Consider the following 13,427-nt stretch of genomic DNA (forward strand, 5'->3'; position numbering starts at 1 on the left):
AAAAAAAAAAAAAAAAAAAAAAAAAAAAAAAAAAAAAGAAATATACTAATTTCATCATTGTCTATAAAGTGCATCTTTAAAAATGAGTTAAAGTCGACAAAAAGAAAGCATTTGAAGAATTTGACTATGATACATAACTAAAATGTTTAATTAATTCAGAAGAGAGCCTGTTAACCTGATAAAGTACACTTATTTTAAAATCTTACTGTTACCATTTAAATGAGAAAATATTATAAGCAAACTCTTAAAATCAGGAATACAACAAGGATGTCTACTAATATAACACCTAGTCAGCTTGAAGTAGAGGTTCTAGCCAGCGCAAAGCCAAGAAAAAGAGGGAAAAGGCATATGGTCTAGAAGAGGGAATAAAAATGTAATTATTTGTAGATAGTATGGTACTTTAGAAATACGAGGAGAGCTCAGCAAAGTGGAAAAATTAAAAGCCAGTATAAGAGTCAATTATTTTTCTACATATCAGTGACCATGAATTAGAAAACATGATTTTGAAAGATACTATTTATTATAGCAAGAATATTTACAAAATACCTAGGAATATACCTAAGAAAAGATGCTCTAGACCCATATATAGCAAGTTAGAAAATATTACTGAAGGGCATTAAGGAAGACTTAACAAATTGAAGAGATGATCTGTATTCATAGACAGGAATACCTAATATTGTAAAGCTATCAATTGATTCCAAAGTGATTCATAGATATAATGTAATTCTAAATAAAATTCCAATGTGCACGTCTTGAACCATGACAATTTGCTCCCAAGAGTTACACTGAAGAGCATATGACCAAAAAGAGAGAAGAAATTTTCAAAGAAAAATTATTGACATGAGTAGGGTAGGGTGGAAACGGTTCTACCACATATGAAGAGTTATTATCAAGCTATAATAATTAAGGGTCATAATATTGGCAGTAGTATTAAAATTATAGAGAACAGAATAGAAAGACAATGAAACTTACACAACAACAAAATTAAAATACTATTTAACTTGATAAAATATAGAGCCCACAACAAAGACCTGATGTTTTTGAGTACCTATTTGCCAGACAACACAGCAATAAGATGAATGAAACAGACAAAATGCATGAAAAATAGATGAAAAAATTAATAGTGGGAGTCTTTAATCAATTCCATTGATTTAAATTTTTATCAGATAGATAAAACCAAAGACATTAAAAAACTTAAATGACATGATCATATAGCTTTAATTACTAAAACACATACTGAAAAGAGAATTCCCTTTCATTTTAAGTACACATGCCAATAATACAATAAAGCAAAACGTCAATTACAAACTCAGAAAACCAAACTCAAAGACTCAGAATGTATATTTTTCTGGGAGAAGATAATTTACTAACACTGATCTCAGGATACATAGCAAAATATAAATACATCATTTTCATAGAAGAAATAAAGGAAATTATCTAGAGGTTTCTTTCCATTAAAAAGTACCAGGCACAGGTGTGTTCACAGGGGAATTCTGCAAACTCTCCAGATAATTCTAATGTGATTTTAAGCTGTTCCTGCATATAACATAAAGAAGACCTTCCCAATTGTTCTAAGCAAAACATTTTCTTAAATCTCGATACCCATAAAAACCACACTAGAAAATAAATCTAGAGATCAATCTCACTTATAAATGTTCATGAAAAAGACCTTATAAAATATATTTAACACACAGAATCCATGCTTATAAGTAAAAGAATATTGCATCTGATTAAGTGGGGTTTATGCTACTAATACAAAGATTATTTTCATTAAGAATAAACTTGGGCCAGGCACGGTGACTCACTCCTATAATCCCAGCACTTTGAGTGGCCAAGGCGGTAGAATCACTTGAGGCCAAGAGTTTGAGACCAGCCTGGCCAACATGGTGAAATTCTGTCTCTACTAAAAACACAAAAATTAGCCAGGTATGGTGGCACACACTTGTAATCTCAGCTACTCAGGAGGCTGAGATGGGAGAATCATGGGAGAATTAGGAGGCAAAAATTGCAGTGAGCAGAGATCATGACACTGCACTCTCCAGCCTGGGTGACAGAGTGAGACCCTGTCTCAAAAAAATAAATAATTAATTAATTGAAAATTTTAAAAAAGAATGAACTAAATAGATGCAGGCTATAAAAACATTTTATTAAATTTAACATCCAAAAAATATTTGATATTCTTTTTTTAAAAAAATCCTAACAAAGGTTTTTTTAAATACGTAATATAAATAAGTATTTACTTAAAATAGATAGACGTATGTGTGTACACACCCACACATGCACACCTATGAAATGCCTGGTGAAGAATAGTGAATACATTTTCCTTAAATTCAGAAACATGACGAGGATGTCAACTCCTGCCACTATTATTTAACATGCTTGTAAGTACCAGCCAAAGCAATCAAAAAAGAAAGCAATTAATATGTATAAAAACTGGAAAAGAATAAATAAAATGATCACTATTTGTAGTTGATAAAATTGTATAGCTAGAAAACACTTGAGAAAAACTTAAAAATTATTGCAAATAATAAAAAAGTTTAGTAAGATGTCGGGATACAAAATTAGTACATGGAAATAAACAGCTATCATATACAAAAACAATGACAAGAGAATTTAACAGAAGAAGGTATCCAACACAACAGGGATGGGGATATGCTTAACAATAATTGTTCAAAATCTATATGACAATATCCTGAAACACAACTAAAAGAAGAAAGAAAAGAACTGAATGAATAAAAACTTACCATGAGTTTGAATAGGAGAAACTCAACTAACATTACTAATGGGCTACAGGCCCCATGCAAGTCTGAAATCCAGTGGGGCAGGCAAATCTTAAAGCTCCAAAATGATCTCCTTTGACTCCATGCCTCACATCCAAATTATGCTGATGCAAGAGATGGGTTCTCATGGTCTTGGGCAGCTCCACCCATGTGGCTTTGCAAGGTATAACCTCCCTCCTGACTGCCTTCACAAGCTGGCATTGAGTGTCTGTGACTTTTCTAGGTAATGGTATAAGCTGTCAGTGGATCTACCATCCTGGAGTCTAGAGATGGTGGCCCTCTTCTCACAGCTCCACTAGGCAGTGCTCCAGTAGGGATTCTGTGTGGGGTTTTCCAATGCACATTTCCCTTCTATACTGCCCTAGCAGAGGTTCTCCATAAGGGTCCTACCACTGCAGCAAATTTCTGCCTAGACATCCAGGTGTTTCCATACAACTTCTGAAATCTAGGTGAAGGTTCCTGCACCCCAGTTCTTGACTTCTGTGCACTTGCAGGCTTAACACCATGTGAAAGCTGCCAAGGCTTGGGGCTTGCACCCTCTGAAGCCATGGCCCGAGCTCTACTTTGGCCCCTTTCAGTCATGACTGAAGGAGTTGGGATGCTGGGCATCAAGTCCCTTGGCTGCACACAGCACGTGGACCCTGGGCCTGGCCCACCAAACCACTTTTTCCGCCTAGGACTCCAGGCCTGTGATGAGAAGGGCTGCTATGAAGACCTCTGACATGCCCTGGAAACATTTTCCCCATTGTCTCGGGGATTAACATTCAGCTCCTCATTACTTTTGCAAATATCTGCAGCCAGCTTGAATTTCTCCTCAGAAAATGGGATTTTTTTTCTATCACATTGTCAGGCTGCAAATTTTTGTAACTTTTATGCTCTGCTTCTCTTATAAAACTGAATGCCTTTTACAGCACCCAAGTCAACTCTTGAATGCTTTGCTGCTTAGAAATTTCTTCCACTAGATACCCTAAATCATCTCTCTCAAGTTCAAAGTTCCACAAATCTCTAGGGCAGGGGCAAAATGCCACCAGTCTCTTTGCTAAATAACAAGTGTCACCTTTGCTCCAGTTCCCAACAAGTTCCTCTTCTCCATCTGAGACCACCTCAGCCTGAACCTTATTGTTCATATCACTATCAGCATTTTTGTTAAAGCCATTCAACAAGTCTCTAGGGAGTTCCAAACTTTTCCACATTTTTCTGTATTCTTGTGAGTCCTCCAAACTGTTCCAACCTCTGCCTATTACCCAGTTCCAAAGTCACTTTCACATTTTCGGGTATTTTTCAACAATGCCCCACTCCTGGCACCAATTTACTGTATTGGTCCATTTTCATGCTGCTCATAAAGACATACCCGAGACTGGGCAATTTACAAAAGAAAGAGGTTTATTGGACTTACAGTTCAATGGCTGGGGAGGCCTCACAATCATGGCAGAAGGCAAGGAGGAGCAAGTCACATCTTATGTGGATGTCAGCAGGCAAAAAGAGAGCTTGTAGAGAGAAGCTCCCGGTTTTAAAACCATCATATCTCATGAGACCCATTCAGTATTACGAGAACAGCACAGGAAAGAGCTGCCCCCATGATTCAATTATCTTCCACCCCCCACGACATGTGGGAATTGTGGGAGCTACAAGATGAGATTTGAGTGGAGACACAGAGCCAAACCATATCAATATCTAACATAACAATTCAATTTTATAGCAAGAAGAAAAAGCCTAGAAATCCAAAAGAAAAATAAAATTAGATTAATGTTTTTCTTTCAACAGATTGGCAATAACCAAAATGTTTGTTCACATAGCACTTAGGTAACAGTATGGGAAACAGGTATTCTCATACTATACTCGTGGGAGTGGCAATTGATAACATTTCTGTACATATAAATTTGGTAATAACTACTAATTTTTAAAATGTCAATGACCTTTAACTCAGAAATTTCACCTCTGGAAATTTGTCCCTTGAATATATAGTATATCTATAAGATTATTCAATGAAGAATCATTTGTGATAGGAAAAGGTTGAAAATAACCTAACTGTCCAGTAACAGGAGATTATTAAAATAACCTTCATATATTTGTAAAATTGATCACTGTTAACTGCCTAAAAGAATGAGATAGCTCTATGTATGTTGTAATGGAAAAATCCCCCAAGAAATATTGTTAAGTGAAAGTACAAACACAGATCATTTGTGTAAAGTAAAAGGGATACATTCGTAAATTTTTGTAGCAGCACTGAATATCTCCTAATGCCATAAAAGAAGCTGATAGCCCCACATGTATCTAGAAATGGGTCCTGGACGGCTGGAAGAGGAGCCTTTCAAGTATGAAATATGGGGGTGGAACTCTCAGAGTCCTGGAAGAAGATAACTTAAACAACTGGACTCAGAAGGATCCCCTGATCTCAAGGGCTCTGACAAGTCCTAGGGTCACTAGGGTATCTGGAAACTAGATTTGTTTGTACTTTAAACACAGTACGAAGGAGACTTTGTTTTCACATTGTGAATTTTTCATTTTTGTAAAGTGAACATGTTGTTCATTGTACCATTATACCGCTACCGCAATTATATCGGTGGTAATAACCACAGTTGTTATGGTAGCTTCTTTGGGTTCAACTAACCAGAAGACTGCTGGAAAAAAAAAAAAATCACTTAAACCACGAGAGACAAAATTAAGCCTTCCATGGAATTAATTTTATGCAAATTTATACTTTATTTCTTTTGAATATAATTTTACATTCTCTCACCAAATGCACAAAATATATTAAGAAAATAAAACTTTTCTGTTTTCCAGAATTGCTATTAATGTGATGGTATCATCAGTTAATTTAATAAAAACCATTTTAAGAAGCTATTCAATATTCAATAGCATTTAGTACAGCTAATAGACACTAACACACAGTCTAAGTGCCTTTACTTATCACTTATACAGGAAATGTAGCACATCCCTCACAAGTAAGAATTGCAATCCGGAAGAAAGTGGAGAACAGGGTTTTAGAAGAGCGCACAACCAAAGATTTTGGAGCTTGATGTATTTAAGTAAATATTCTCAGATATTTTATTGATCAATTTGAAGTGAATATCTTTTCTTCTATGACCAAAGAAAGCTAATGAGCCTGTTGCACAACATGTAGACTCAATTTATGAAACTTGCAAAGCTACGTGCTCAGTAAACGTTAATCCCCCAAACATGAAGCCTCACAGTTGAAAAGGTGACACAGAAAGCAAAGCAAAACCAAGCATGTGCACTTTTTTAGCAAGAAAAGGATCACAATAGCATTCAGTTATTTTCAAACTTTCCTGCTGAGTTCCACTGAGCCCTTGCTCAGTGATGGTCCACTAACCCTCACTCACAGCTAGACCCTGCTGTTCCCCCTTTGAACATAAACAATGGCACAGAACATCACATTAGACAAGGTCACTCTGTGACCATGACGAAGTGAATCAAAAAACAAGACCACTTCACAATTTTGTCTAAGCATAGATAAAAACAACAAGGTCACTGTGCAAACCACAAAACTACCAAACACCCTCTTTCCTAATATGAGTGACTGCTGCGTCTTTACTAATTTTGGCTTTGACTCACTCTAGTCTTCCTGCCCTGTTGTTGAGATTTAAGATACTCAGTCATAGAGTTATCCCTACTTCTGGACAGCTTTCAATCCAGAACAAAGATTCTCTTCTACAAACCTTCCCCAAGTCCCCGTCTCTTTCTGAGATGCCACTGTTCTGCCTGATGTGTCATCTTCCCCCTTTCACTGAGCAATGAACCCAACTGGCTCAGCTATAGTGTTTCTTAGTGGTCTTTGGCTAGAGAGCCAAAAGAATTATCTACTCCCAAAGCCTTTCATTTCTCTCCTTCAGTTCTGTCTTAAACCCACGCCCATCAGACTTTCATCCATACTGTGTCACCAAAACTGCTCTTGTCATCATCAGTGACTTCACAGCTAAATCCGTGGTCAGTTTCCAGTTCTCATGTTACCTGACCCATCAGTAGCATCTGAGACAGATCACAGCTTCCTACTGATTACAGTTCTTCCCTTGCTTCCATGATGCCTGATGTTCCTCCTCCCTCACCCACCACTGTGCATTAATCACCTTTTCTGGATTCTGCCTCAAGGGCTTAGGTCTCTGACTTCTACCTATACTTACTCTTTTTGTGATCTTTAGTCTCATGCTCATAAATATCATTTATGCTGATTCCTTGTGTTATGCATGTGTGCATTCATTCTATCTTGATATATATATATATTATATGCCAAATATAATGGACCAATGCAGTAAATCGGTATTATATGCCATATATATATACACACACACACACACAGACATACACACACACACACACACACATATTTCAGGCTAGAAGCCTGACTTACCTGGAATGAATATACATTCATTCCAATATATATTCATTCCATATTTATTCCACTGAAATACATTCATTCCAGGTCAGTCAGACTTCTATCCTGCAACTTGAACTCATATATCCAATTATTTTCTCAACATCTCCAATGTGGAGATGTCCAGTAGGCACCTTACACTTGACATTTCCAAAACAGAGGTTCTGATATTTCTTTCCTTTAAACATGGAGGATACCTGAAATCCTATCCATCTCAGTAAATGGCAGCCCCATGGAAGAAGCTGCTCAGGCCCAAAGCCTTGGAGTCATCTTTGACTCTTCTCTGCACTTGCAGCCCCATATCACTCTGCACCTATCAAATTAACCTCCTAAAAATGCCTGGAATGTACCCGCTTTTATCATCTCAGCCGCCGCCTCCCTCATCCAATTTGATATCATCTTTGACCTGCCTTCTTGAATAACTTCCTTCCTTACCTGCTTCTGATCTTGATTCCATTCATTCTGGTTGCCACATACTGGCTGTGTTCAGCATTTTAAAACATAAGTCAGATGTGTTACTTCTCCATATGTGCCTGTGCAGTGGCTCCCCATCTCACTCAGAGTAAAGCTAAAGCCTGTACAAGGATCTACATGATCTGCTACCAACGCACATACAAACCTACCTCTGTGACACTGAGTTCTTCAAGGCTCAGATGTTGCAAAATGATCCCATTATTTAAGTGCATTCAGAAGATTAGAACTCAAACACAAAATTTTAGAACAAAAAAAAGTTTCTGAATTTAGAACAATGAGGCAGCATATAGGATCTTTTTTATTCTTGTTTTTTTTTTTAATTTAATTTAGTTTAAAGTTCTGGGATACATGTGCAGGACATGCAAGTTTGTTACATAGGTAAACATATGCCATGGTGGTTCGCTGCACCTATCAACCCATCACCTAGGAATTAAGCCCAACATGCATTAGTTATTTATCCTGATGTTCTCCCTACCCCCGATGCCCTGACAGGCCCCACTGTGTGTTGTTCCTTTCTTTGTGTCCATGTGTTTTCATGACATATAGGATTTTTTAATCTACATGGCCTGATAAGAGACTAAGTTTGATGAATGACTGCCAGGTACCCTACTGGCCCTAGGACTTACTTGTGAGTCATTACAACAGAGACTGCTTGGCCCCCAAAAGTCAAAACATGTACTATCTGGCTCTTTACAGGAGCAATTTTGCCTGTCCCTGGATTAGATAATATCTAACAGCCCATGCAGCTATAACATTTTGTGAGAGACATACTTGTCAGAGCCCTTGAGATCATGGGATCCTTCTGAGACCAGTTGTTTAAGTTATCTTCTTCCAGGACTCTGAGAGTTGCACCCTCAACTCTCAGATACACGTCTACCTTTTATCCCATGCACTGTACCTCATCACAGCTTCCCAGAAAAAAATCAGCAAATCCTCACCAGGTTAACTTCTGGGCTTACATATCTCACAGCTGCTTTGCACCAAGGCTTATTCTAGCAATCTTGAAATAAAATTTGCCAAATATGGCTATTTCTTTATTCAACAAACAATATATGAGTTAAAGTAACAAGAATGATAATCACAAAATGTTAGAGCTGTGTGGGCTCTTAATTATTATCTAATCCAGGGACAGGCAAAATTATTCCTGCAAAGAGCCAGATAGTACATATTGTGGCTTTTGGGGGCCAAGCCGTCTCTGTTGTAATGACTCATCTCTGCCGGTATGGGGTAAAAGTGTTATGCCCAGACCCTGTATTCCCCGAAGAAGTCCACCAGAATCCGGAGTCAAAGCCAAGCGGCAAGGATCTTTAATGCAAGTTCGAACTTGGTCCCTCTGTTTTACAACATACAAGAGGGCCCCGAATGATGCATATGGCCGCTCTTTATAGCCCGATGCATACAGGATATGCAAGGTTACAGAGGTACAAAGGAATTCTTTTGGTTGCAGCATTACAACTGGTAATTGGTTAATACAATTAACAGTTTTCCATTTGTTCCCGCGCTTTTAGTAAAACTACAAACGGTTGTGATCTTATCAGGGGCTCTCTAGGTGGTGTTTCTGAGATGTGTGGGGGGATGTGTTTGTGTTGGGCTCAGGAAGTTGGGACAAAATAGGGGATTGTGTTTGTACTGGGTCCAGGACTAAGATATGTGGCAGACACCGGTAATTAGAGCAGGACAGAGACTTTCACAACGTTTGTCCTTACAATGTCCGGAGTCTATAGATAACCTAATTAACCTAATCGGTTAGGTCCGGGGTCGATCTTTAACTAGGCTGAGGGCGCCGCCCGGGCTGTCAGGGCGCCGCCCGGGCTGCTTGCCTGTGGACTTCATTTCTGCCTTTTAGTTTTTTTCATTTGATCTCTTTCATTCCCCCCTTTCTCAGGTACATCTGGAGCCAATCTTGGGTCTTGTAAGTCTGATTCTGTTTCAGCGCTTACAGGTTGGTATTGGGCTCTGAGGACCATGAGCTGTATGGTGTCAAACCTTTCCCTGACAAACCGCAAAATTCTGTTAATAACACAAGGTCCTATGGTAAGCAGAAATAGTAGACTTAGCAGGGGTTCAAGGAAGGGGGCTAACAGGGGAAACATAGAGGAATTTTACCATTGTCATCATGACACTGAGATTACAAACTTTACAAAGTAATACAATATTACAAAGTAAGTGGAGGCAGGATGAGAGCACAGGATGGTGTTAACATTAAAATTGCTAATGAAATTTTGGGCACGCATAGTCATTGATAACATTTTATCAGGAAATAGGGTTTGAGAGCAGACAACCTGACTGACCAAAATTTATTAGGTGGGAATTTCCTCATCCTAATAAGCCTGAGAGCACTACAGGAGGCCGGGGCTTATTTCATCCCTTCGGCTTCAACTGTAAAAGGCGGCACGCCTCCAAGGGGGTCGTTTATAGGCCTACCCTTAGAGCGCATTCTCTTTCTCAGGGATATTCCTTGCTGAGAAAAAGAATTCAGCGATATTTCTCCTATTTGCATTCAAAAAGAGAAGAAATATGGCTCTGTTCCGTCCGGCTCACCGGCGGCCAGTTCAAGGTTACCTCCCTTGTTCCCAGAACATCACTGTTATCCTGTTCGTTTTTTCAAGATGCCCAGATTTCATATTGTTCAAACACACATGCTCTACAAACCATTTGTGCAGTTAACTCAATCATCACAGGGTCCTGAGGTGACATATATCCTCCTCAGTTTACAAAGAAGATGATGGGACTAAGAGATTAAAGACACAGGAAATTACAAAAGTATTAAAGTAAAGACAGACATAAGAAATTACAAAAGTATTAATTTCGGAGAACTAATAAAATGTCCATGAAATCTTCATATTTTATGTTTTTCTGCCGTGGCTTCAGCCAGTCCCTCCATTCAAGGTCTCTGACTTCCCGCAACATTCTTTCTCCCTTTTTCTCTATATAAATGTGCCATGGCGATGAAGGCTAGTTCGTTCTCTCGATTGTGGCATAGGATTTTTTTGACTGGTCCAGCACACTAAAAACAAACCGATTAAACAGAGACACATAATTCCAAAATTTACTGCAGTAGAGTTCTCAATAGACCTAATCCAAGTCGTGGGGTTTAATCCATAAAGATTTTTTTTTTTTTTTTCACTTGATCTAATGCCTCAGTTCCAGGCACAATATTTAAATGACTTTGAGAGGCTTCAAAATTTGTTGCTCTAATTTAGAAATGTCTAAAGTGAGATTATCTCCTCTTCCCTGTAGATGGCGTTTTGCCATGTCCCAGTGATGTTTAGACTCATTATAAACTTGGGGTGTAATACAAAAATCTGAAGTATTCCAGTCACACTGTAACTGGAAACAATACCTAATGGAAATATTTATCATCAATTCTTTTTCCTCCGGTTAGGCAGGGCAACAATTTCTGTAGGACCAGGTACCTACACACTATTATTAACATATATTTTAATAGGATTATCCATCCATGTAACTGCCCGAATTAAGGGCGGGAAAGGCACATAAGCCCAGTAGGTATAATTAGCTGTAGCTGCTCCTGCAGGCATGGGGAGACTTACCACTGTTGATACAACCATTAAAGCTGCAAGCAGCATTTTTTTTTTTTTTTGAGGTTTGTGTCACCTTTGTGCTGGCTAGGCTTTTTCCAGCTAACAGCGTCAGCTTCTTTAACTGTGCCCAGGTTGGCAGCTTTGCCTTCCTGGTGCGTGGTGACTTTATCTGTGTTTCCAATATCACCACTTGATTTATCCTGACAGTCAATGGTGCTCGATTGCGGTGTTTCCGTCTCCGTGGAGGCGCTTTTCTTTGCATCTCCGATGGGTTCATTGTAGAACTTCAAATGTTTAGTGGGTATCCAAATAGGAAGCTGATTTTCTCCTAGTGAAACACAAGCAAAACTTCTTCCCCAGGTTATTACCTTCCTCTATTTCTCATGTCCTATTTTTGTTGTAACAAAGTGAACAGTTGGTTTAACTGATTATCTATGCTATATTTAATCAGAGCTGTCTTAACATCCTTTGTAGCCTGTACTACCTATACAGAATCTGATATAATATCAGCAGGTTGATTAAAATCTTTTAACATTGTAATGACTCCAACCAACTCTGCCCTTTGAGCTGATTGATACTGAGTTTTGACTACTCACTCCTTTGGCCCTGTGTAAGCTGCTTTTTCATTGCTGGAACCATCAGTGAATACTGTCAGAGCATTTTCTAAAGGTTTATGTCTGGTAATTTTAGGTAAAATCCAAGTAGTCAATTTTAGAAACTGGAAGATTTTTGTTTTTGGGTAATGATTATCAATAATTCCCACAAAATCAGCAAGGCCAATCTGCCACGCACCGGAATTGATAAAGGCTCGTTTAACTTGTTCGTTCCCTGAGGTAATACTTTCCACTGAAACCTGGTGGCTGGTTCTTTATTATTTATGACTGGTAAAGTAAAGGCAAATTTTTCACAATCTTGCTCTGCCAGAGGAATGGTAAAAAAAAGCAATCCTTAAGATCAATTATAATTAAAGGCCAGTCTTTTGGGATCATGGCTGGAGAGGGCAATCCAGGTTGGAGAGGCCCCATGGGTTGAATTACAGCGTTTACAGCTCTTAAGTCCATTAACATACGCCATTTGCCTGATTTTTTTTGAATTACAAATACAGGAGAATTCCAGGGTGAGAATGAAGGCTCAATGTGTCCCTTTGCTAATTGTTCCTTTGCTAATAAGTGTAAAGCCTCCAGTTTTTGCTTTGGTAGCGGCCACTGATTTAAAGCAATGACAGAGATATCTGCTCCTGTGTCTACCAACCCTTCAAACTGTTTTCCTTGAATAATGGCCTTACACACAGGTCTGCTCTCAGAGACCAGACTTGCCCAATATGCAGCTTTTCCTGCCAGATCAGTGCTTCCGAACCCTCCTGTTCTTTTTATTTTACTGTTCCCAACTTTAATATAAGGTAGGAGTAATAATTGAGCAATCCTGTCTCCTGGACTGGCACTCCAAGGAATTGAGGAACTAATAACCAATTGAATGTCACCTTCATAGTCTGAATCAACCACACCAGTATGAATTTGAACGCCTTTTAGATTTAAACTTGATCTTCCTAAGATTAGTCCTACAGTCCCCTCAGGCAATGGGCCGTATACCCCTGTGGGGATTTTTTTTTGTGGAGGCTCCCCTGGAAGCAGAGAGACTACTTGTAAAGTACACAAATCTACTGCTGCACTGCCACTTGTGGCGGGGGATAATTGCTGTATTGTGATAACTGGCTTATTCCCTGAGACACTTGCGACAGTGGGGGTTGTTATTCCTGAAAACCCTGAGGAACAAAGGGCTGAATTGGGAATGCCCCAGTTTGTTGCGGGGCCTGAGGCTGGCCCCTCCTCTCATTTTCCGACAGCGGTTGCCCATTTTTATCATATTTAGAACGACATTGATTACTCCAATGTTGTCCCTTTTTACATCTTGGACATAGGCAATTCTTTTTTAGATGACCAATTTGACCACAATTATAACATTTTCCCCCAAATGTTTTCACTTGTCCTCCTAAAGCAACTCCTGTGATCGCCTGAGCCATAAGCATAGCTTTATGCATAGCTCCTCCAATTCCATCGCAGGCTTTAACGTACTCTGAGATTACATCTGATCCTGCGGAAACTCTTCCTTCTAATGGCTTAATGGCTGATTGACAATCCGGATTGGCGTTTTCATATGCCATCAACTCCACTATGACTTTATGGGCATTCTCATCGGTAATTGACTTTTGAGCAGCATCTATGTTAATTGGAGGATTGG

At 38.8% G+C, this 13,427-nt stretch overlaps 1 protein-coding gene across 1 annotated transcript; it reads right to left on the reverse strand.

Annotated features, from left to right (window-relative positions):
* Nucleotides 1-10,573: 10,573 nt before the first annotated feature.
* Nucleotides 10,574-13,036, reverse strand: LOC108529425 (endogenous retrovirus group K member 9 Pol protein-like; the record flags this gene model as incomplete). The annotated part of the gene is given in 2 exon segments (XM_017871743.1): nucleotides 10,574-10,654; nucleotides 11,263-13,036. A coding segment is annotated over 1 exon segment (972 nt), but the record flags the coding sequence as incomplete, so codon positions are not given.
* Between the last annotated feature and the right edge of the window lie 391 nt (nucleotides 13,037-13,427).

Source organism: Rhinopithecus bieti, unplaced genomic scaffold (genome assembly GCF_001698545.2).
Source record: "Rhinopithecus bieti isolate Rb0 unplaced genomic scaffold, ASM169854v2 scaffold_6789, whole genome shotgun sequence".
Lineage (NCBI taxonomy): Eukaryota > Metazoa > Chordata > Mammalia > Primates > Cercopithecidae > Rhinopithecus > Rhinopithecus bieti.